This window comes from Scyliorhinus canicula, chromosome 19 (assembly GCF_902713615.1).
Source record: "Scyliorhinus canicula chromosome 19, sScyCan1.1, whole genome shotgun sequence".
NCBI lineage: Eukaryota > Metazoa > Chordata > Chondrichthyes > Carcharhiniformes > Scyliorhinidae > Scyliorhinus > Scyliorhinus canicula.
In genome coordinates, this window is record NC_052164.1 from 9649964 (window position 1) to 9670754 (window position 20791).

Here is a 20791-nt window from a genome sequence, read left to right on the forward strand (position 1 = left end):
AAAACCAACCTCTTCGACCCAATCTTTTGGTCGCATGCCTTTATGTGTCCTTTGGTTCAACATTAGTTTCATTCCTTGTGACGTGGCACTATTGTGCCTAAGGCGCCATATCAATGGAAGTTGTTGTTGAATTCCAGCCCCATCACGCAGTGAAATTATCCTTGACACCCACAGAGCTGTTTGAGATGACTAAACGTCAGAAAGTGGAATCTGATTTTAATAACCGTGGAAGTGCTTCTTTAAGGCCGAGCCAAGTGAATTCAGGAGCTGACTGTTCCAATGCCAAATTTCAGCTGAGTTGAATGATGTCACTCTTGGAAACTTGGGATCCACTTCCTGACAGTGTCAGGAACCCGGAGAGGAAAATGAAAGCTAGACAATAATTTACAAGAAAATGGCATGACCCGAAGCTGCTGTTTATCGTTGCGAATAACGAGAGGTAGACGTGCAACATGATGGCATACAGCAGGAAAATGCTAGGACTAAGGTTGTCAGACATGGATTGCGTTAATTGAGCATCCCCACTCTCGACTATGAATCATAGATATCATAGAATTTGCAGTGCAGGAGGAGGCCATTCGGCCCATCGAGTCTGCACCGGCTCTTGGAAAGAGCACCCTACCAAAGGTCAACACCTCCACCTTATCCCCATAACCCAGTAACCCCACCCAACACTAAGGGCAATTTTGGACACTAAGGGCAATTTATCATGGCCAATCCACCTAACCTGCACATCTTTGGACTGTGGGGGGAAACCGGAGCACCCGGAGGAAACCCACGCACACACGGGGAGGATGTGCAGACTCCGCACAGACAGTGACCCAAGCTGGAATCGAACCTGGGACCCTGGAGCTGTGAAGCAATTGTGCTATCCACAATGCTACCGTACTGCCCAGAAGGTTGTGGGTTCAAACCCCTCCCCAGAGATTTGAGCACACAGCCTGGGCGGCCATTCCAGTTCAGTGCTGAGAGAATGCTGCATTGTTAATCATGCCATCTTTTGGGTGAAATGTTAGACCAAGGCTCTGCCTCAGTTGGGACATAAAAGATCCAATTGCACTTTTGCGAAGGAGGTCAGGGGAGTTTCCGTTGGTGTCCATGCTAACATTTACCCCTCAACGTGCATTAATAAAGCAGTCTTTCCCATCCTTCTCAAACGGCAGCTTGTGGGACCTTGCTGTACACAAAAAGTCTGTTGCATTTCCTACATTGCAACATTCAAAATGGCTTCATTGGACAAGGGACATGCTCCGGTTGTGAAAGGAACAGTATAAATGCGAGTTTCTATTCTCTCATCCTCTCTGAGGGCTTCTCCAGAATGATGTTGAAGTGAAGAGGGCTGCACTAAAAAATGTCTGACTCCACCAGACTTTAAGAAACAATGGTAGGAGTACGCCATAAGGTCCCTCAGGCCTTAACAGGTTTTCAATAAGGTCATGCCAGATCTTCTACCTCAAATCCTATCCTCCTACCTACTGATTCCATTAGTGTCCAAAAATCCATCGTTCTTTGAACATACTCCGTGGGTTGGATTTTCCTGCCCTCCCCCTCCCCCCGTGCCATTTTTTCCGATGGCGGAGGTGGCTCGCCATTGGCCACCAGCGGGATCTTCCAGTCCCGTCGATGGGGCGGCACGGTAGCACATTGTTTAGCACTGTTGCTTCACAGAACCGGAGACCCGGGTTTGATTCCCGCTTGGGTCACTGTCTGTCGCGGAGTCTGCACGTTCTCCCCGTGTCTGCGTGGGTTTCCTCCGGGTGCTCTGGTTTCTTCCCACAAGACCCTAAAGACGTGCTGTTAGGTGAATTGGACACTCTGAATTCTCCCTCAGTGTACCCGAACAGGCGCCGGAATGTGGCGGCTAGGGGATTTTTGCAGTAACTTCATTGCAGTGTTAATGTAAGCCTACTTGTGGCACTAATAAAGATTATTATTACTATTATGTCCATGGCATTAGGCATGGCCCGCCCCATCGCTCCTCAGAGGAACCCTCCTGGGGACTTGGCCTTTGGCTGGTCCGGAAGATTCACTCGGCAGGAAGGGCTGGAAAATGTTGGCACGCTTCTTCAGCACGAACGGACCTCCGGACTAACGATTTAAAAAGATTCACAACCCTCTGAGGGAAGAAAGTTCCCCTCATCTCGCTCCTAAATCGCCGACTCCTTATTTTGATCCCGTGACCCCCCATCTCTAAACTCCCCGACTGGGTCGGGGGGGGGGGGGGGGGGGGACACAAACCCTCTGACTTTGTATCTCATCACGTCCTCTGAGAATCAGCTTGTGAAACTATGAGCCGCCACTCAGAGTGAGACCTGTTCACCGTTATCACAGGGATTGAGACAGGATTATACATCCTGAATGAGGTGGTGGTGGTGCGGGGGGGGGGGGGGGGGGGGGGGGGGGGGGGGGGATCAATATTGTTTTTTAAAAGCCCTCCAAGTAAAAACCCTCATTTTGCTTTTTGAAATGGTTTGTATTAGCAGCAACGCAGCACAGAGTGATTTTCTAAATCAAAACAGAAGGCTGAGGATTAAGTGGAAGGCTCAGAGTGTGATTGGAGCCCACTTTACAGATGTGAGCTCTGAGGTGCTGGAAACCAGGAGTCACTGTTGTTCCTAATAATTGGATTTCTCCATTGGCGTGGGCACCGCTTGTGGCCTTTGTGCCTTTGTGACTCTGGAGCATTTTGCAATGGCCCCTCTCTATTTATTCGGTGTTTTACACCAAAACTCATTTGATGAATCTGCTTATAGATTTGTTTCAGGGTCGAGACTGTACAATTGAGAACAAATGGAGCACCTCTGGAAATAAATAGGAACATGGGAGCTGGAGCAGGCTATTCATCATCCAGGCGTGTTTCGGCATTCAATCAGATCATGGCTGATTTGTACCTTAACGTAATTTACCTTTCATGGTTCTGTAATCCTTGCCTAACAAAAATCGATACCTTGTTATACAGATCACATCCACCACCGTCCCCACTCTCTCTGATTCCACCCCTTTTCTCCCCCACCCTTTAGCTTTTCCCTGAATATACCCATGGGAGACCAGTGATTAATGATTATTACCAGGTTTCGGAGTGTAGGATCGGGTAATTACAGCTGAACCCCAGCGTGTTTTGTCTACTTCTCACCACGTAGCCTTCCCATTGTAGGATAGACCCCAAGACATAGGAGCAGTAGGCCATACACCCTATCGAGTCTGCCGCACTATTCAATGAGATCGTGACTGATCTGATATGATAATCCTCAACTCCACTTTCCCTCCTTATCCCCATAACCCTTGCGTCCCTTACTGGCTATTAATATGTCTATTCCGGCCTTGAAAATGCTCAACGACCCAATCTCTCTGAGGAATAGGAATCGAGGGCTGGGTTTCTTCCTGCCATTGGCTTAGAGGTGCTGAGGTCCATTGTTGACAGTATAGCTCTGGTTTTAACCTAGTCTGCGTGACTTGAATGGGAGGCAAGTGGTAGTTGAAATGGTGCGGGGGTGATTGTTGCGACATACCTTCCTGCCAGGATTCCTGCTCGAAATGGGCCATGCCATTGGTGCAGCTTTGCAACTTTAACCTCAGCTGACAGCAACGCGCATCATGTCGGAAGTTACTGTTTTGGGTGCAGCCATGGAGTTTGAGAGAAATCCGGCCCCCAAACTGCATCCACACAACCTCCCCTCGCTTCCCTGCGTTGGGTCCCCATAGCTACGCCAGTCTCCCTCCCCATTTGCCGTTCCCGACCAAGAAACGTGATGTCACCGGCTTTGGGTCAGGGGCAGTCGGGGCACATTGAAGAGACCTCGGGGCCTCAGCCCTCAGCTCCAACATTCTGTGGGGGGGAAATCCTGCTCGCTCCCCCTGGCCAAACACTGTGACTCCACAGAAAAGTGGCTCTACTGTGGCTTCTTCTACCCACTTCCTGATCCTCACCACGCTTCCTAGCTTGCCTCCGTGCAGGCCTCCAAAATGCAGATGTTAAAATTCTGCTGCTGCAGCGATTACATCAGGAGACCACAGATTTCCACGTAAAGCGGGCCCTGGGTGGCCTCTTGTCCACTAGACGACACATGGAGTGTTGCGGGGGTGAGGGTGAGGGGGGGGGGGGGGGGGGGGGGGGGGGGGGGGCTAGGGTTTAAATTTGCCCCAAAGTGATCTGATTTCTACTTGAAGCTTCGTATCTATTCTGACAGCTCAAGGCTAATAATACATTTTGTAAATCAATTCCTAATCTTTGAACAGCTTTATTGGTGGAATGTACCAGTGCATGAGCTAAACGAGCTGGTCTCGGAATGCAGCAGTTTCTCTGGATCTGGCAACATTGCGAGGGCTAAATATTTGTAAACGAGAAGATTTCAATTCAAGTTACAGATAAATGCTGCGCGGTTGCTGCAGAATTAGTGTTGTCCCCTGTTTTCCTCGGCACCACGACCACCAACATGTTTGTCTGCCTGCCGTGGGAGATCACACCTTACATTACACACTTCAGTGCACACACGCGTTTTACAAATCTTTTGATAACCAAACATTACAGAGGGGGCTTAATGTATGTCTCTGACATCAGCTGCATGTAGTAAATGGCGTACACGTTGTGTAAAATTGACATACAAAACAAAAACCACTGGGCGAATTTAACACTTTCCTTCCCTCACCCTCTCACCTTCCCCACCACTCTCATCGGGATACTGTTTCAGAGTCACCGTCAACTCTCAAGTAATTCAGCAGATGAGTGTGAGAGGTGTGGGCGGGGGACCAGCGAATCCTGCGCACATGTTTTGGGGGTTGTGAAAAATTTGGTAAGATTCTGGGCGAGAGTGTTCGCGGTCTTAGCCAGGATAGTGGAGGAGGAGGCGGACCCGGACCCTTTGGTGGTGATATTTGGGGTTTCAGAGAAGCCGGAGCTCATGGAGAGGAGGAAGGCCGATGTCGTGGCCTTCGCCTCTCTGACTGCACGGAGTGGCAGTCGGCATCGCCATTGGGGGCGGCGGCTTGGTTGGGTGCCCTGTACGACTTGGGTTCAATTCCCGTACCGGTTGAAGTCATCCATGAAGACCCCGCCTTTTCAATCATGCCCCTCGCCTGAGGTGTGGTGACCCTCCGGTTAAATCACCACCAGTCAGCTCTCAAAGGGGAGAGCATCCTATGGTCCTCTGAGACTGTGGCGACATTTTACAATAGTGTGAGCAAGGTGAATGCGTTTCCTCTGGCAAGTGGGTCAATGACCCAAACAGTTGGCAAAAAAAACTAGAGGAGAAAGGTGGAGAAAGTTTTTTCACACTGAGAGTTGTTAAGATGTGGAACACGTTGCCTGAAAGGTTTGCACAATCAGGTCAATTGGTCGCAACCCAAAGAGGACTCACCAATTGGGAAAATACCTGGGATGTTGGGCTAAGTTGAACAGCTTAGCCCAGGGGCAGCACGGTAGCATGGTGGTTAGCATAAATGCTTCACAGCTCCAGGGTCCCAGGTTTGATTCCCGGCTGGGTCACTGTCTGTGCGGAGTCTGCACGTCCTCCCCGTGTGTGCGTGGGTTTCCTCCGGGTGCTCCGGTTTCCTCCCACAGTCCAAAGATGTGTGGGTTAGGTGGATTGGCCATGCTAAATTGCCCGTAGTGTCCTAAAAAGTAAAGTTAAGGGGGGGGGGGGGGGGTTGTTGGGTTACGGGTATAGGGTGGATACGTGGGTTTGAGTAGGGTGATCATGGCTCGGCACAACATCGAGGGCCGAAGGGCCTGTTCTGTGCTGTACTGTTCTATGTTCTATGTTCTATGATCGTTCAAAGAAGTACGGCCTGCCTAATGATTTCCTGCAAGATTGTATGATTCTTTCACCTTGATGCCTGAGATCAATAAGAGATTATAGACTGAAGATAGAACTAAGGGTCACCTTGTTAATGAACAATCATTAGCATTATCATAAATGTAAAATCTCTATCAGCCAGTTTAATTGAGCAGTGTAATGTAATTGTAAAATGTAATTGTTCCTTTTTTCTCAGTTACATTAAAAATAATTCCTCAATGTATTTTGATGTGTTATCTGTGTTGGTCTAACATCGACTGCAATTGGATGCAGTAAAACAAGAAACAGGCTTCTGACACAGGAGATGGTCCAACACTGTTTTATTGAACCTGTTGATTGCTGTACATAATGTGCTGTGGGTTGACACTCTATTAACCTAACTGATAACAAAGAACAAAGAACAAAGAAAATTACAGCACAGGAACAGGCCCTTCGGCCCTCCCAGCCTGCGCCGATCCAGATCCTTTATCTAAACCTGTCTCTTATTTTCCAAGGTCTACTTCTCTCACCCGTTTATATACCTGTCCAGGTGCATCTTAAATGATGCTATCGTACCCGCCTCTATCACCTCCGCTGGTAAAGCATTCTAGGCACCCACCACCCTCTGCGTAAAAAAATTTCCACGCACATCTCCCTTAAACTTTTCACCTCTCACCTTGAAATCGTGACCCCTTGTAACTGACACCCCCAATCTTGGAAAAAGCTTGTTGCTATCCACCCTGTCCATACCGCTCATAATTTTGTAGACCTCAATCAGGTCCCCCCTCAACCTCCGTCTTTCCAACGAAAACAATCCTAATCTATTCAACCTATCTTCATAGCTAGCACCCTCCATACCAGGCAACATCCTGGTGAACCTCCTCTGCACCCTCTCCAGGGCATCCACATCCTTCTGGTAATGTGGCGACCAGAACTGCACGCAGTATTCCAAATGTGGCCTAACCAAAGCCCTATACAACTGTAACATGACCTGCCAACTCTTGTACTCAATACCCCGTCCGATGAAGGCAAGCATGCTGTATGCCTTCTTGACCACTCTATCAACCTGCATTGCCACCTTCAGGGTACAATGGACCTGAACTCCCAGATCTCTCTGCACATCAATTTTCCCCAAGACCCTTCCATTGACCATATAGTCCGCTCTTAAATTTGATCTTCCAAAGTGCATCACCTTGCATTTGCCTGGATTGAACTCCATCTGCCATTTCTCTGCCCAACTCTCCAATCTATCTATATTTTGTTGTATTCTCTGACAGTCCTCCTCGCTATCTGCAACTCCACCAATCTTAGTATCATCTGCAAACTTGCTAATCAGACCATCTATACCTTCCTCCAGGTCATTTATGTAGATCACAAACAACAGTGGTCCGAGCACGGACCCCTGTGGAACACCACTAGTCACCCTTCTCCATTTTGAGACACTCCCTTCCACCACTACTCTCTGTCTCCTGTTGCCCAGCCAGTTCTTTATCCATCTAGCTAGTACACCCTGAACCCCATACGACTTCACTTTTTCCATCAACTTGCCATGGGAAACCTTATCAAACGCCTTACTAAAGTCCATGTATACGACATCTACAGCCCTTCCCTCATCAATTAACTTTGTCACTTCCTCAAAGAATTCTATTAGGTTCGTAAGACATGACCTTCCCTGCACAAAACCATGCTGCCTATCACTGATAATTCTATTTTCTTCCAGATGTGAATAGATCCTATCCCTCAGTATCTTCTCCAACAGTTTGCCTACCACTGACGTCAAGCTCACAGGTCTATAATTCCCTGGATTATCCCTGCTACCCTTCTTAAACAAAGGGACAACATTAGCAATTCTCCAGTCCTCCGGGACCTCACCCGTGCTCAAGGATGCTGCAAAGATATCTGTTAAGGCCCCAGCTATTTCGACCCTCGCTTCCCTCAGCAACCTGGGATAGATCCCATCCGGTCCTGGGGACTTGTCCACCTTAATGTCTTTTAGAATACCCAAAACTTCCCCCTTCCGTATGACAACTTGACCTAGAGAATTTAAACATCCATCCCTAGCCTCAACATCCGTCTTGTCTCTCTCCTTCTCCTACTGCCTTGACCAGACTAGCTCTCTATCACATGGTGATGATGTTCATTGGCCTGTGCACTGAGACTATCTCCCTAGCTGTGTCCTGTGAGAGAGGGAGAGCCTTAATGCCCTGTGGACTTTATAGTGGTGGTGTCCTGTCTGGTGATTGGTTGTTCTGTGTCGTGTGTGTTCATTGGTTATCCTGTGTGTCCATCACTGCCTGTCTGCATCTCATGATATACATGAGTGGATATTATGACATATTTAAATGCGCCAACCTGCTGCAGTTTGGTAAATACAGCTACAAATGGGTTTATCACCAAAAAACAAGCATTTTAGTCAGTGTCCTGTTCACTTCCTGTGAATGAAGAATATTTACAGAAAAGAATATGCAGAAAAGAATATTTAAAAAACTTATCCTGAACCATTCACTTATTTTATTGGCGTACACTAATACAGGATTTTTCCAAGCGCGGGTCGTTACCCGGTCCGATTGGCAGGAAAGAGCAGTGCGAGCGTTAGTTCTGTACAGAGCTCCAGGGCCTACAACAAAGAAACTTAACTCGAGAATGAAGCAGTATAAAGATGATGGGCGGAATTCTCCGCTCCCGGGAAAAATAGGAAGGGCCGTCGTGAACTCGGCCGAGTTTCACGACGGCCTCGGAGGCCGCTCCTCGCCCCCTATTTTCCCCTCCCGGCGGGGCTAGGAGCGGCGCTCCGTAACTCTCGGCCGCAGGGGCGTCGTGCCGAGAATGACGCGGCCGGCGTGCCTAATGATGTCAGCCCTGCATGCGCAGGTTGGCTGGCTCCAACCCGCGCATGCGCGGCTGACGTCACGATGCTGACAGCTCGAACCCGCGCATGCGCGGTGCCCGTCTTTCCCCTCAGCCGCCCCGCAAGACGTGGCGGCTTGATCTTGCGGGGCGGCGGAGGGGAAATTTGTCAGGGGGCCCCCCCCCGCGATTCTCCCACATGCCGCGGGGAGCGGAGAATCGCGCCACTTATCTTGAGGTATGGTTTTGCCAATGCAAATAAGGTTGCAAAGTCCATGTGTGTCCATGCAGGGCAGTACTGGTGAATGAGAGAAGTTTCAGATTTTGAAAGAAAAGTGGTGGGTGGAGAATTCTGTTTGAGGTTGAAGCCCCAGAGTCAGTTATTAACTTATAGCTGATTCCGAATTACAGGAACAAGTTACTGTACCTGACCTGTGACAGTACATTAAAAACACACCAAAAGTCCATGAGGCCGTCAGCATTCTGGAGTAGCATCTCCCAGGAGTATCCAATGCTGAGTAAAACATGCAGTTTGTTGTTGCCCTTTCATGATGATTGTAATAACCAGCACGAGACATACGGAGTGTGGATGATTATTTTCCCCGTGCTCCTTGAGGAGCACAAGCTCCTCCGCTGGGGTGGGGTAGCTTAACCGTACTTGTATAAAATGTTGGCCAATGTGGAACCGACCCACAGGGGAGAGTACCCGGTGAGGCTCGACTAGTAATGATGTATGCAATTGTTGTAAAATAAATGTCCTTTACTTTTACTTACTTTGGAGTCTGAGGTTGTGTTATCCATTCTCACAAAGGTGAAGGTGGTACAAAGGGACTGGTTGACCTCTGCACCTGTTATGCACATTGCCCTCTCCGCCTGTGAACCTGACTGGAGTGAGATTGTGAGGACCAAGCTCCCCTTTCTCATGAAGGGAAAGTGAATGTGGCGGGCGTCGCAAAGATTGTCTGGCGCGTATCCCGGTTGGCAAAAGTGGGTCCCGGGGGAAAGAAGTTTGAAAAGCACCGCACTAATTGGTTTGCAGTAAATTAAACATTTTTGATAACCAGTAGTTTGATAGTCCACTCAGTGATGAGTAAATCTCTTCCCAAATCATGTGGAAGACCGATCTATTAACGTTCTTCACTTGCAGTTGGGAAGAAATTCAGCTTGCAGTCTTGGTATTTAATCCTCTCGTTATTCTGCAATCCTTCCTGTCTTTATTGCTGCAACAAAGACCAATTCCTACTCTGAATGCTCACCTTGTGCCATTTTGTAATGTGACAAAAAACATTTTCAAACAACTAGGGGTTGGGGTCTGGAAGGCACAGCCTGGACGTTTGGTGGAGGTGGGTTCATCCGAGGATTTAGAGAGTGCTTTAGATGATTATTTAAATAGAAATACCGAGGGCGGTACGGTAGCACAGTAGTTAGCACTGTTGCTTCACAGTGCCAGGGTCCCAAGTTCGATTTGCGGCTTGGGTCACTGTCTGTGCGGATTCTACACGTGTCTGCGTGGGTTTCCTCCGGGTGCTCCGGTTTCCGCAGGTCCGGAAAGACGTGCTGTTAGGTGAATTGGACATTCTGAATTCTCCCTCAGTGTACCCGAACAGGCGCCGGAATGTGGCGACTAGGGGCTTTTCACAGTAACTCTTCATTGCAGTGTTACTGTAAGCCTACTTGTGACATTAAATAATAAAGGTTATTATTAATAAAGAAACAATATGCAGGGGCGCATGGAAAAGGCAGGGGAATGGCACAAAATCACAATGCTTGTTTGGAAAGCCAGTCCAGGCATGATGGGTCGAATGGCCTCCTTCTGCACCGTAACAATCCTGTGATTTTCTTTCCACACCTCAGGCCTCATCTCCTAAGTCCAGCTCATTCTTCTTCTGGATGTCAAAACAATGGAATTGCTTCGCTATTCTGTTCCTTCCACAATCGACATTCTTTTGAAACAATCTTGCAGTCGCCTATCCCGGATGTTTAAGGTGATCTTTCCTCACCTGCTCTTTCCAGTCCGGCGCTATCTTGAACTCGGGGAAAATTTAGACCTTCAGTTAGGTCTCCACCAGAAACAGAGCATCGCAGTAAATTTCAGCCAAATGCAAAGCACAACAAGATGGCTTTGGTGTCAGAATAAAATACATCAGTAAATACAATGTATGATTACAAAAAGATGAAAATATATTGGCCACTGCATTCAACAAGGATAAATGGTGAAACCGCATTTACTGTTAATAATGCACTGAAAGTGTTTGTTCTGTCGCTATTAACCCAAATTATACCCACAGCGCCAGGCTCCCAGACATTATCGATCTGAGACAATGCAGTTCGGAACAATGTGGGACAGCAGGTGGAAAATGTCACTCTCAGCTCAGGGCCTTGGCTGGTGTACCACAGGCACAGACACGATGGGTGGGATTCTCCAACCCCCCCCCCCCCCCCCCCCCCCCCCCCCCCCGCCGGGTTGGAGAATTCCCGGGGGGGGCAGTGTGAATCCCGCCCCACCGCTCCGACGCCGGCTGCCGCATTCTCCGCCGCCGGTTTTTGGGCAGGAGCGGGGACTGCCCCCCCCCACCCCTCCCCCGGCAACACCCCGGGCCCCGATGGGCCGAGCGGCCGCCCATTTTTGGCTAGTCCCATCGGCGTTGGTTGGATATGGTCCCACATGGCGGGACCTGGGAGGTATGTTGGCTGGTACGGTCCTCGCGAGGGGATCTGACCCCGGGGGAGGGCCCCCACGGTGGCCTGGCCCGCGATCGGGGGGCGGGCTTGTTCCATGGGGGCACGTCTTCCTTCCGCGCCAGCCCCTAGAGGGCTCCGCCATGGCCAGCGCAGACACCCCCCCTGTGCATGCACCAGAATACGCCGGCCAGTCTGCGCATGCGCGGAACCACACCGGCGATTCCGTACACGCACTAACTCGCACAGTCCCATCGGCACTGACTGGCATGGCGCCAACCCCTCCGACGCTGGCCTAGCCCCCGCTACATCCGGTCGGCCTGCTGCCGGAGTAGTTCACGCCATTTTTGACGCCAGCGTCGGGCCATCATGCCGATCGCGGAGAATCGCGCCCTATGGAATAGATGTTAGCTCTCTGACTCTGGGGTCCACACTGCCTGGGCCCCTGCTCCTCCTGTGTTAACGCGCGATTGGCCGAGGTTCACACGCTGCTGCGTGATTGGACCCGAGTCAGTCACATGGGCTGCTGGGCCCGCCCCCTTAAAGGGGATGTGCTACCACATCCCTTACCCCTTAAGTCCTCTATAACACAACACACATAACTATTTACAGGTTCTATATACTTGGTAAAAACAACAGGAGGGAGAGAGAGAGTCCAGTAAAGAATCAGTCCATCCGGAGACTTCCTCGTCCTCCCAGATCTCCTTAAAACAACCGGTGGCTCGGCAGCCTCTGGGGGTGAGTAGTTGTCAGGGGCAGGCAATAGTTCCGCAGGCGCCGTTCCCTCAGTAGGGCAACAGGTCTCACCAGCCACTGCCTGCCCAGCTGGCTGGGCCACCTCAGGAGTACTCTGCTCCCTCTGCTCATGGCCATTCACGGGGATGACGACAGCGCTCGAGAGACCCATCTTCTCGGGGCTGGGGGCCACCACCCCTCAGCTTCCCAAATAACCCACATGTTTTTGTGACAGTCTGCCATTATATCGACTACGTATGATACGGGCCCCAATCGGGTCACGGTGCACCAGGCTAACCATGGTGACCCTGAGGCAAAGTTGCGATCCCTCATCCGGTCCCCCACCTGGAACAATCTGTCGCTCCTCTTGGAACGTTGATCTTTCTGGGAGGCCTGACGTGCCTCCAACCTCCCCTCCAAGTTTGGAAACACTAAATCTAAACGGGTCCTGAGGCGCCGATCCATCGGTAACACGCAGCACCGACCGCCGACTCCGCGCCGGTGTGTCCCGAGGGTCTTGGCAGCTTGACCCCCGTGGCTGAGTGGAGGGTTGTGCTGTCGGATAACAAGAAGCTAGAAAACCGCTGCGGTAGCAATCGGTCAGACTGTTTCCGCACGCGTTCTTAAACATCTGCACAGCCCTCTCAGCCAGGCCATTGGACACAGGGAATACCATTCGCACAAAGTTCTGAAAGTCGTCCCCTGTGAAAGGGGTGCCAATGTCCGGAACAATGGATTCCAAAGCCCAAGTATGGTGAACACTTGGCGTGAAGTGTCGACAGTCGCCTTCTGAGAGCCACATAGAATTGGCATCTACTAAGACTAAGGACACCTGTCCAAGAAATGCCCTGCGTAGTCAGCGTGGACTTTGGTCCATTCACTTCCAGGGGTGAAAATGGCGGATGGAGGCAAGGACTGTTGTTTCTGACAGGGGCATATTGTTGTACTAGTACTTTAATGACTTTGTCAATTCCTGGGCACCATATATAGCTATGTGCCAGCATCTTCATCTTAGTCTACCCAGGGTGGGCACTATGCAACGCTTGGAAGAGAGTTTTCCTGGCTGGTGGTGGAACAGTGATTTGTGACCGCCCCCCACCCCAAAACAAGATCACACCATCTTCACAAGTTAATTTGTCAATGCTGAGTTAAGTGTGGTCTCAGTCTTGTCATGGTGCCACCTGGTCTGAATCATCCTTTTGACTTTAGACAGTGTTGGATCCCTTTGGGTCCAGTTCCGGATGTGGCCAGCAGACACTGGTAATGTGTCCAATAATTTCAATGTTTGCACGATCTCCTGCGACACCGTTGGAGTTGGTGAAGTCTTCAGAAGGGGGAGTCTGCTCAAGGCATCGGCATTCAAAATCTGCGGACCAGGTTTGTGCTAGAATGTTTTCTGGTAAGCCGCAAGCAGCAGGGCCTAACAGGGGAAACTGGTTTGCTCTCCCTCTAAAGGCCTAAAGGAAATTTGTGGTCAGTGACCACAATGAACCAGCGTCCGTAGACATATTGGTGGGGATTTTCTTCACACTGTATAAAACTGCTAACCCTTCCTTCTCAATCTGAGCATAGTTTCACTCAACTTCCGAAAAGGGTCCTCCGAGCAAAAGTGATGGAATTTTCTGAACCATCCTCCATTTTGTGGGACAACATTGCCCCGCAGTGCATCACACTTGAGGACAATCGGTTTTCCAAAGTCAAAGTGGACTAATAGGTTTGATGATTGTAAAACTTGCGTTTACTAAATTGAAAACTTTTTTGCTGTGGTTCGCTCCTTTGCCACCGCCGATGCTTCTTCAGGAGTTGATGCAATGGAGCCAATCTTGTGGTCAGATTCGGAATGAACCTGCCATAATCATTGATAATGGTGAGGAGGGATTTCAGCTGGGTGACAGTCCTGGGCGATGGAACCTCATAAATGGCCTTGACCTTCCCCTCCAGGGGACATAGACCGGTTGCGTTACTCAACAACCTAAATACGTTACTTTGGCAGCCTGCAATGGACATTTGTCACGTTTGAAGCGGAGCCCCCGCACAGAATATAGAACATACAGTGCAGAAGGAGGCCATTTGGCCCATCGAGTCTGCACCGACCCATTTAAGCCCTCACTTCCACCCTATCCCCGTGACCCAATAACCCCTCCTAATCTTTTTGGACACTAAGGGCAATTTAGCATGGTCAATCCACCTAACCCGCACGTCTTTGGACTGTGGGAGGAAACCGGAGCACCCGGAGGAAACCCACGCAGATACGGGGAGGACCTGCAGACTCCGCACAGACTCCGGCGTTGGGCAGCCCAGACGGTGCGGAATCCTCCCCACCTTCAGGGGCTAGGCCGGTGCCGACAGAGTTGGCTCCGTGCCATCCGGCGCAAAAGGGCGCCGCATGGACAGCAGCGCCAGCGTGTGCTGGCGTCATCCCAGCGCATTATCGGCACGGTGCGATTCCTGCCCCCACCGAAAAACCGGCGCCGGAGAATCCGGCAGCCGGCATCGGGGCGGCGGGACGGGATTCATGCCGCCTCCCGGCGATTCTCTGGCTCGGCGCGGGATCCCGGACCAGATTCCTGATTAAATTGTAGGTCTGCTGCCCACAGACTGACAGAAGTAGCACCTTCTGTTTCTCTTCACCTGTGATCTCCTTTGTGTTAAAAAAAACAGCAGATTCATTTGATAAATTGACTCCAATCATCAACCCCCTGGTCAAATGGTTCTAGTTTCCCTATAATAGGCATTATGACTCACTTTTGGGTATTGAAATCGATCACTATTGACTTTTCTTTATCCTTACTTTGGGGTTTTTCTTCCAATTGTCTCTTCCCCCCCCCCCCCCCCCCCCCCTCCCCTCCCCCCTGCCCCCGCAATGTCTGCAGTCCTACTGGCTCCAATAAATCCTTTGCGTCATTGCCTGAAAGGGGCCATGCTACCACAGAGCCCAACCAGTCCGCGCTTGCAAAACCCAAAATGTAGTGTGCATTAATGTACATTGGGTGTGATTCTGTGACTGGACAACACTTGCCGAACAATCCTGACTGTGCTAAAAATTGCACTGAAACCCAATTTAAAGATTATTTGTGGGTTCGCAGTGTGACTCACTCAAGTGTGTTGAAGCTACATACTTTCACACACAGGGCCCCGTCCTGTGCAAACAGAAATAATTTGTTCACTCATTGCGCCTTTCTCAACTTAACAAAGCTTCGGGGACAGTCATTACCCTGCTCATTCCCCATGGCCATGTCTTGACCAATCAGTCAATCTGCATGGTTTGAATTTGAACAATTTGGCAGTTCACTGTTCCCTGGTGCAATCTCCATGGCATCACCTCTACTAATCAGAGTCCACTTGCCAACAAATCGCCATTCCCTTTGCATGCAGTAAAGATTGTTGTTTCCTTCACTATTGGTATTCTTACGATCTGGCCTGATGAGTGCAAGGCTAAATGTTTTGACAGCATGTCTCTTTTTCAGCACTACTCAAGTTCTGTACCACCAAACGGCGAAGGAAGAAAACATTAATAAAGTGCCGCCCTGTGCCCGAGCGCAGAGGAAAATTAGATATTTCCTGGATCAGCACAACCTCGCATTGATGAGCTGGGAGGTGCGCCTGGTCCATGGCTAACTGCAGCTTGACCAATCTTTCGGCATGACATCCCTTTTGTTTAAAATCCCTCCATCTTTTGCACTAGTTTGGCCGATTCCGTTCCGATTCTGACACAATCATACAGCTGAATATTGGCTCCTCTGACGGAAACTGGGAAAAGCTCTGCCTGGACATTGCTGGATAACTCTAGAGTCCCACCTCCCATTGCCACAACCACCAAAGACTAAACGTGTGATGGAATTAAAGAGAAAAGACACCGGGACGATTTGCAGCCCGCGAAAATGGGCGGAGGATCTGGAGAGATCGCGTTTCCCAATTTGCGACACCATTCGCTGGCGAAGTCACGAGGTTCACGCCCACAATGGGCCAGAACCTCATTTTAATGGATTTCAATCAATTTGAATTTGACGAGTCAGCGCCCCATCCCGCCACTTGATTACCCCCCCTCACTCAAAATAGCCACTGGCGGGGGAGAGGGACACAGGTTGACACTGCCGAACTGGCACTGTGCCAACTTGGCAGTGCTTTCCTGCACGAGGGGGCCATACCGGGGTGGGCCCTCTGGGGAGCTACATGGTGGCGGTGGGGGGGTCCAGGCACTTGAGGGGGAATTTGCAGGCATGGGGTGCGGGTGGTGGTGGATGGGGGAGGGGGAGAATGCCAGCAGGAACTGGTGATTGTGGGGAGGGGGTGAGTGGGCCCGGTGATTGTGGGGAGGGGGTGAGTGGGCCCGGTGATTGTGGGGAGGGGGTGAGTGGGCCCGGTGATTGTGGGGAGGGGGTGAGTGGGCCCGGTGATTGTGGGGAGGGGGTGAGTGGGCCCGGTGATTGTGGGGAGGGGGTGAGTGGGCCCGGTGATCGTGGGGAGGGGGTGAGAGAGCCCGGTTATTGTGGGGAGGGGGTGAGCGAGCCCGGTGATTGTGGGGAGGGGGTGAGTGGGCCCGGTGATTGTGGGGAGGGGGTGAGTGGGCCCGGTGATTGTGGGGAGGGGGTGAGTGGGCCCGGTGATTGTGAGGAGGGGGTGAGTGGGCCCGGTGATTGTGGGGAGGGGGTGAGTGGGCCCGGTGATCGTGGGGAGGGGGTGAGAGAGCCCGGTGATTATGGGGAGGGGGTGAGAGAGCCCGGTGATTGTGGGGAGGGGGTGAGCGAGCCCGGTGATTGTGGGGAGGGGGTGAGTGGGCTTGGTGATTGTGGGGAGGGGGTGAGTGGGCCCGGTGATTGTGGGGAGGGGGTGAGAGAGCCCGGTGATTGTGGGGAGGGGGTGAGAGAGCCCGGTGATTGTGGGGAGGGGGTGAGTGGGCCCGGTGATTGTGGGGAGGGGGTGAGTGGGCCCGGTGATTGTGGGGATGGGGTGAGTGGGACAGGTGATTGTGGGGAGGGGGTGAGTGGGCCAGGTGATTGTGGTGGTGCTGGTGGTGGTGGTGGTGGGGGGGGGGGGGGGGGGGGGGGTGGTTGGGGGGGTGGAGTGGAGTTGATGTTTATTGCTGACCGGGGCACACTTTAAAGTTGGGGCCCAGTCATTTTGTTTTCTCTTCAGAGAGGTTTAAGATCTGGAATGAAAACTGGGCTGTGCAGCTGGAGACTGAGAGGCTGGTTTTCAGTGTGAGTCTGACACTGTGAACAAATATGGCAAGATTCCACCCACCATTCCACCAGTAAGCTGTAGAATAAATAGACCGCCCAATCCCCTACTTTAAAAACCTCATAAATCGTATTTAAATGATTGAGAATTTAATGAAGCCAAGCTGACAAGATGTGATCGATAGACTTCAGTAGAAAATGCAGACAGCCGTAAACCCTTCATGTTTAATTCTGTAAATTAGGGAGATCTTCATTTTGCAATGTATTGCAATTATTTGTGTACTGAAACGTTCATATTTGTACAACTCTTTTATTATTTTATACTTTATTTTAATTTTAAAGACTTTGATAATTATGGATAGAAGCAAATTATTGCGGATGCTGGAATCTGAAACCAAACAGAAAATGCTGGAAAATCTCAGCAGGTCTGGCAGCATCTGTAGGAAGAGAAAAGAGCTAACGTTTCGAGTCCGATGACTCTTTGTCAAAGCTAACAGACAAAGTGGGAAATATTTTTACTGTGGAGTGAGAATGAAAGAAGAGTCATAGCCACAGAAGCCCAGGGAAACCGGGTGTGAATAGCCACAGAAACCAAGGGGAAAGAGAGCTAATGGCAGTCCCCAGAGAGAACAAAAGAGGTGAAAGGCCAAACAGCAGAGAAACTAACATCAGAAGTGGGACTATGGTGTGAGTTATGATTGCTTGTATTATTTTGCTCATCATCACAATTTTGGTCACCACACTACCAGAAGGATGTGGAGGCTTTAGAGAGGGTGCAGAAGAGATTTACCAGGATGTTGCCTGGTATGGAGGGCGTTAGCTATGAGGAGCGGTTGAATAAACTCGGTTTGTTCTCACTGGAATGACGGAGGTTGAGGGGGCGACCTGATAGAGGTCTACAAAATTATGAGGGGCATAGACAGAGTGGATAGTCAGAGGCTTTTCCCCAGGGTAGAGGGGTCAATTACTAGGGGGCATAGGTTTAAGGTGCGAGGGGCAAGGTTTAGAGGAGATGAATTGGTTTACACAACACATCGACACTCAGTAACCCCGCCATTATTTGGAGAGATTAAACTGCATTCCTGTCCTGTAAATTCTGATTCCTTGCAACAAACTACGCCGTGACAAATGTCGTCAACACAAGCCACTTACCTCCTGTTGCTATGGTGATCTGGCGCAAATAATGGCCATAGAAAGGGAAATCGAAGGACAGAATCACTCTCTGTGGAAAGAAATGAAATGACAAGTGTGTTCATCGCAAGCAGCATAAACTCAAGAGACCGTGCATAGCATTAATCAGCCAATATGGCCCATCTTTAAGAATATTTATTGTCTCAATGCTACAATCCTAATTGATGTTATAACTATGATGTGGAGATGCACGTTGGACTGGGGTGAGCACAGTAAGAAATCTTACATCACCAGGTTAAAGTCCAACAGGTTTGTTTCAAACACGAGCTTTCGGAGCGCAGCTCCTTCCTCAGGTGAATGAGGAAGGGGCAGTGCTCCGAAAGCTCGTGTTTGAAACAAACCTGTTGGACTTTAACCTGGTGTTGTAAGACTTCTTACGACGTTATAACTGAACGGGAAGATCTCAGAATGGAATCCTGGCTCAAAAGAGTAACTTATATTTTTTTCTATAAAACGCGGAGGAAGAGTCACAGGACCACTAATTAGATTCAGCAACAGACTGGAGGTGCTGCGATGTAAGGGCAGCACGGCGGCACAGTGGATAGCACTGTTGCCTCATAGTGCCAGGGTCCCGGGTTCAATTCCGGCCTCGGAGACTGTCTGTGTGGAGTCTGCACGTTCTCCCTGTGTCTGTATGGATTTCCTCCGGGTGCTCCGGTTTCCTCCCACAGTCCAAAGATGTGCAAGTTAGGTGGGGTTACAGCGATAGGGTGAGGAAGTGGGCCTAGGTAGGGTGCTCTTTCAGAGGGTCGGTGCAGACTTGATGGGCTGAATAGCCTCCTTCTGCACTGTAGAAATTCGATGGTAATCAGCAGGAAAATGTCCGACCAGAGTTAAATGATTCATATCATTTAGTACCCATTCTGCATACTATGGAATCCCTCATCACCTGAGCTCGGCCTCACTTAAACATTACTTCCTAATTCATCCATTTGTCTCTTCTGTTTTTCTCGATGTGGAGATGCCGGTGTTGGACTGGGGTGAGCACAGTAAGAAGTCTTACAACACCAGGTTAAAGTCCAACAGGTTTGATTCAAACACGAGCTTTCGGAGCACTGCTCCTTCCTCAGGTGAATGGCGAGGTATACCTGCTGCGCTCCGAAAGCTCGTGTTTGAATCAAACCTGTTGGACTTTAACCTGGTGTTGTAAGACTTCTTACTGTTTTTCTCAGTATTGGTGGTCTACTTGACTTTTGGACTGGTATCTTCACAGAGGCTTCTCAACGAAGGAAAGTGTTTGAAATGGCAAGTAACGATCTCTGACCAGTTAAATAAACTTCAAAATAAATTGAATGCTCTTATAACCGGGCAGGCAGTCAGGCCACTCTGTGCCCTCAGTCTTAGTTACAATTCACCTGTACTATCTAATTTACACGATGGACTGAACTCAAGTGAAATTTAAATGCAACGTGCTGGACTGAGGTCTCGGGCTGGGAGAGAAAGATTAGGCAGATTACACAGAACCTTTCGCCAAATGGGAAAATAAATCTCGAAGCTTACCGAAGCTTGTCGGTGTGTGTTTGAGAGAATTCCATGGACTCTCACTTTACTTTTGTCCACCTTTGTGAAGTCGACCCAGAGCTCCTTCATTTTGGAGTCATTTGGTCCGTAGCTTCTGGATATATAGTAGTTGTGATGGTCTTCCTGAAACACAATAATACCAGTTACAGACAGAATGCTCCATAATTGCTGCAAAGAATCGGAACAGTTCCAAGACCTCTTCTAATCCCAGTTTTTTGCCCATTCACATTCTCGTCGGCTATGCTTCAATGTTTCACAAATTTACTCCTACATCTGTCTTCCCTACAGAGGATATGAAAAACAATTCCAGTTATAGCTGTAATTCAAGTGGTGGAAGGGAAAGGTGACCTTGATGAAATTACAATCGCTAGGGAAGTGGTATTGAGAAAGCTGATGGAGCTGTGGGCTGACAAATTTCTGGGCCCTCCTGGACATCATCCTATGGATTTAAAAGAGGTGGCTAATGAGGTAAAAGGTGCATTGGCATTATTTTTCAAAAATCTGCTAGATTCTGGAAAGGTTCCATCAGACAGGAAAGTACAAAGAACAAAGAACAAAGAAAAGTACAGCACAGGAACAGGCCCTTCGGCCCTCTAAGCGTGTGCCGACCATATTGCCCATCTAAACTAAAATCTTCTACACTTCCAGGGTCCGTATCCCTCTATTCCCATCCTATTCATGTATTTGTCAAGATGCCCCTTAAATGTCACTATCGTCCCTGCTTCCAACACCTCCTCCGGCAGCGAGTTCCAGGCACCCACTACCCTCTGTGTAAAAAAACTTGCCTCATACATCTCCTCTAAACCTTGCCTCTTGCACTTTAAACCTATGCCCCCTAGTAATTGACCCCTGGGAAAAAGTCTCTGA

At 49.8% G+C, this 20791-nt stretch overlaps 1 protein-coding gene across 1 annotated transcript in view; it reads right to left on the reverse strand.

The window, feature by feature from the left end:
• The window catches only part of LOC119954247 (plexin domain-containing protein 1-like), a 282386-nt gene that overhangs the window by 166321 nt on the left and 95274 nt on the right, over positions 1 to 20791 (reverse strand). Inside the window, exons 3-4 of the mRNA XM_038779329.1 lie at positions 19904 to 20047; positions 18365 to 18434 (exon numbers count right to left, since the gene is read on the reverse strand). Coding sequence (XP_038635257.1) covers positions 18365 to 18434; positions 19904 to 20047 — 214 coding nt within the window. The remainder of the gene's footprint in view (positions 1 to 18364; positions 18435 to 19903; positions 20048 to 20791) is intronic.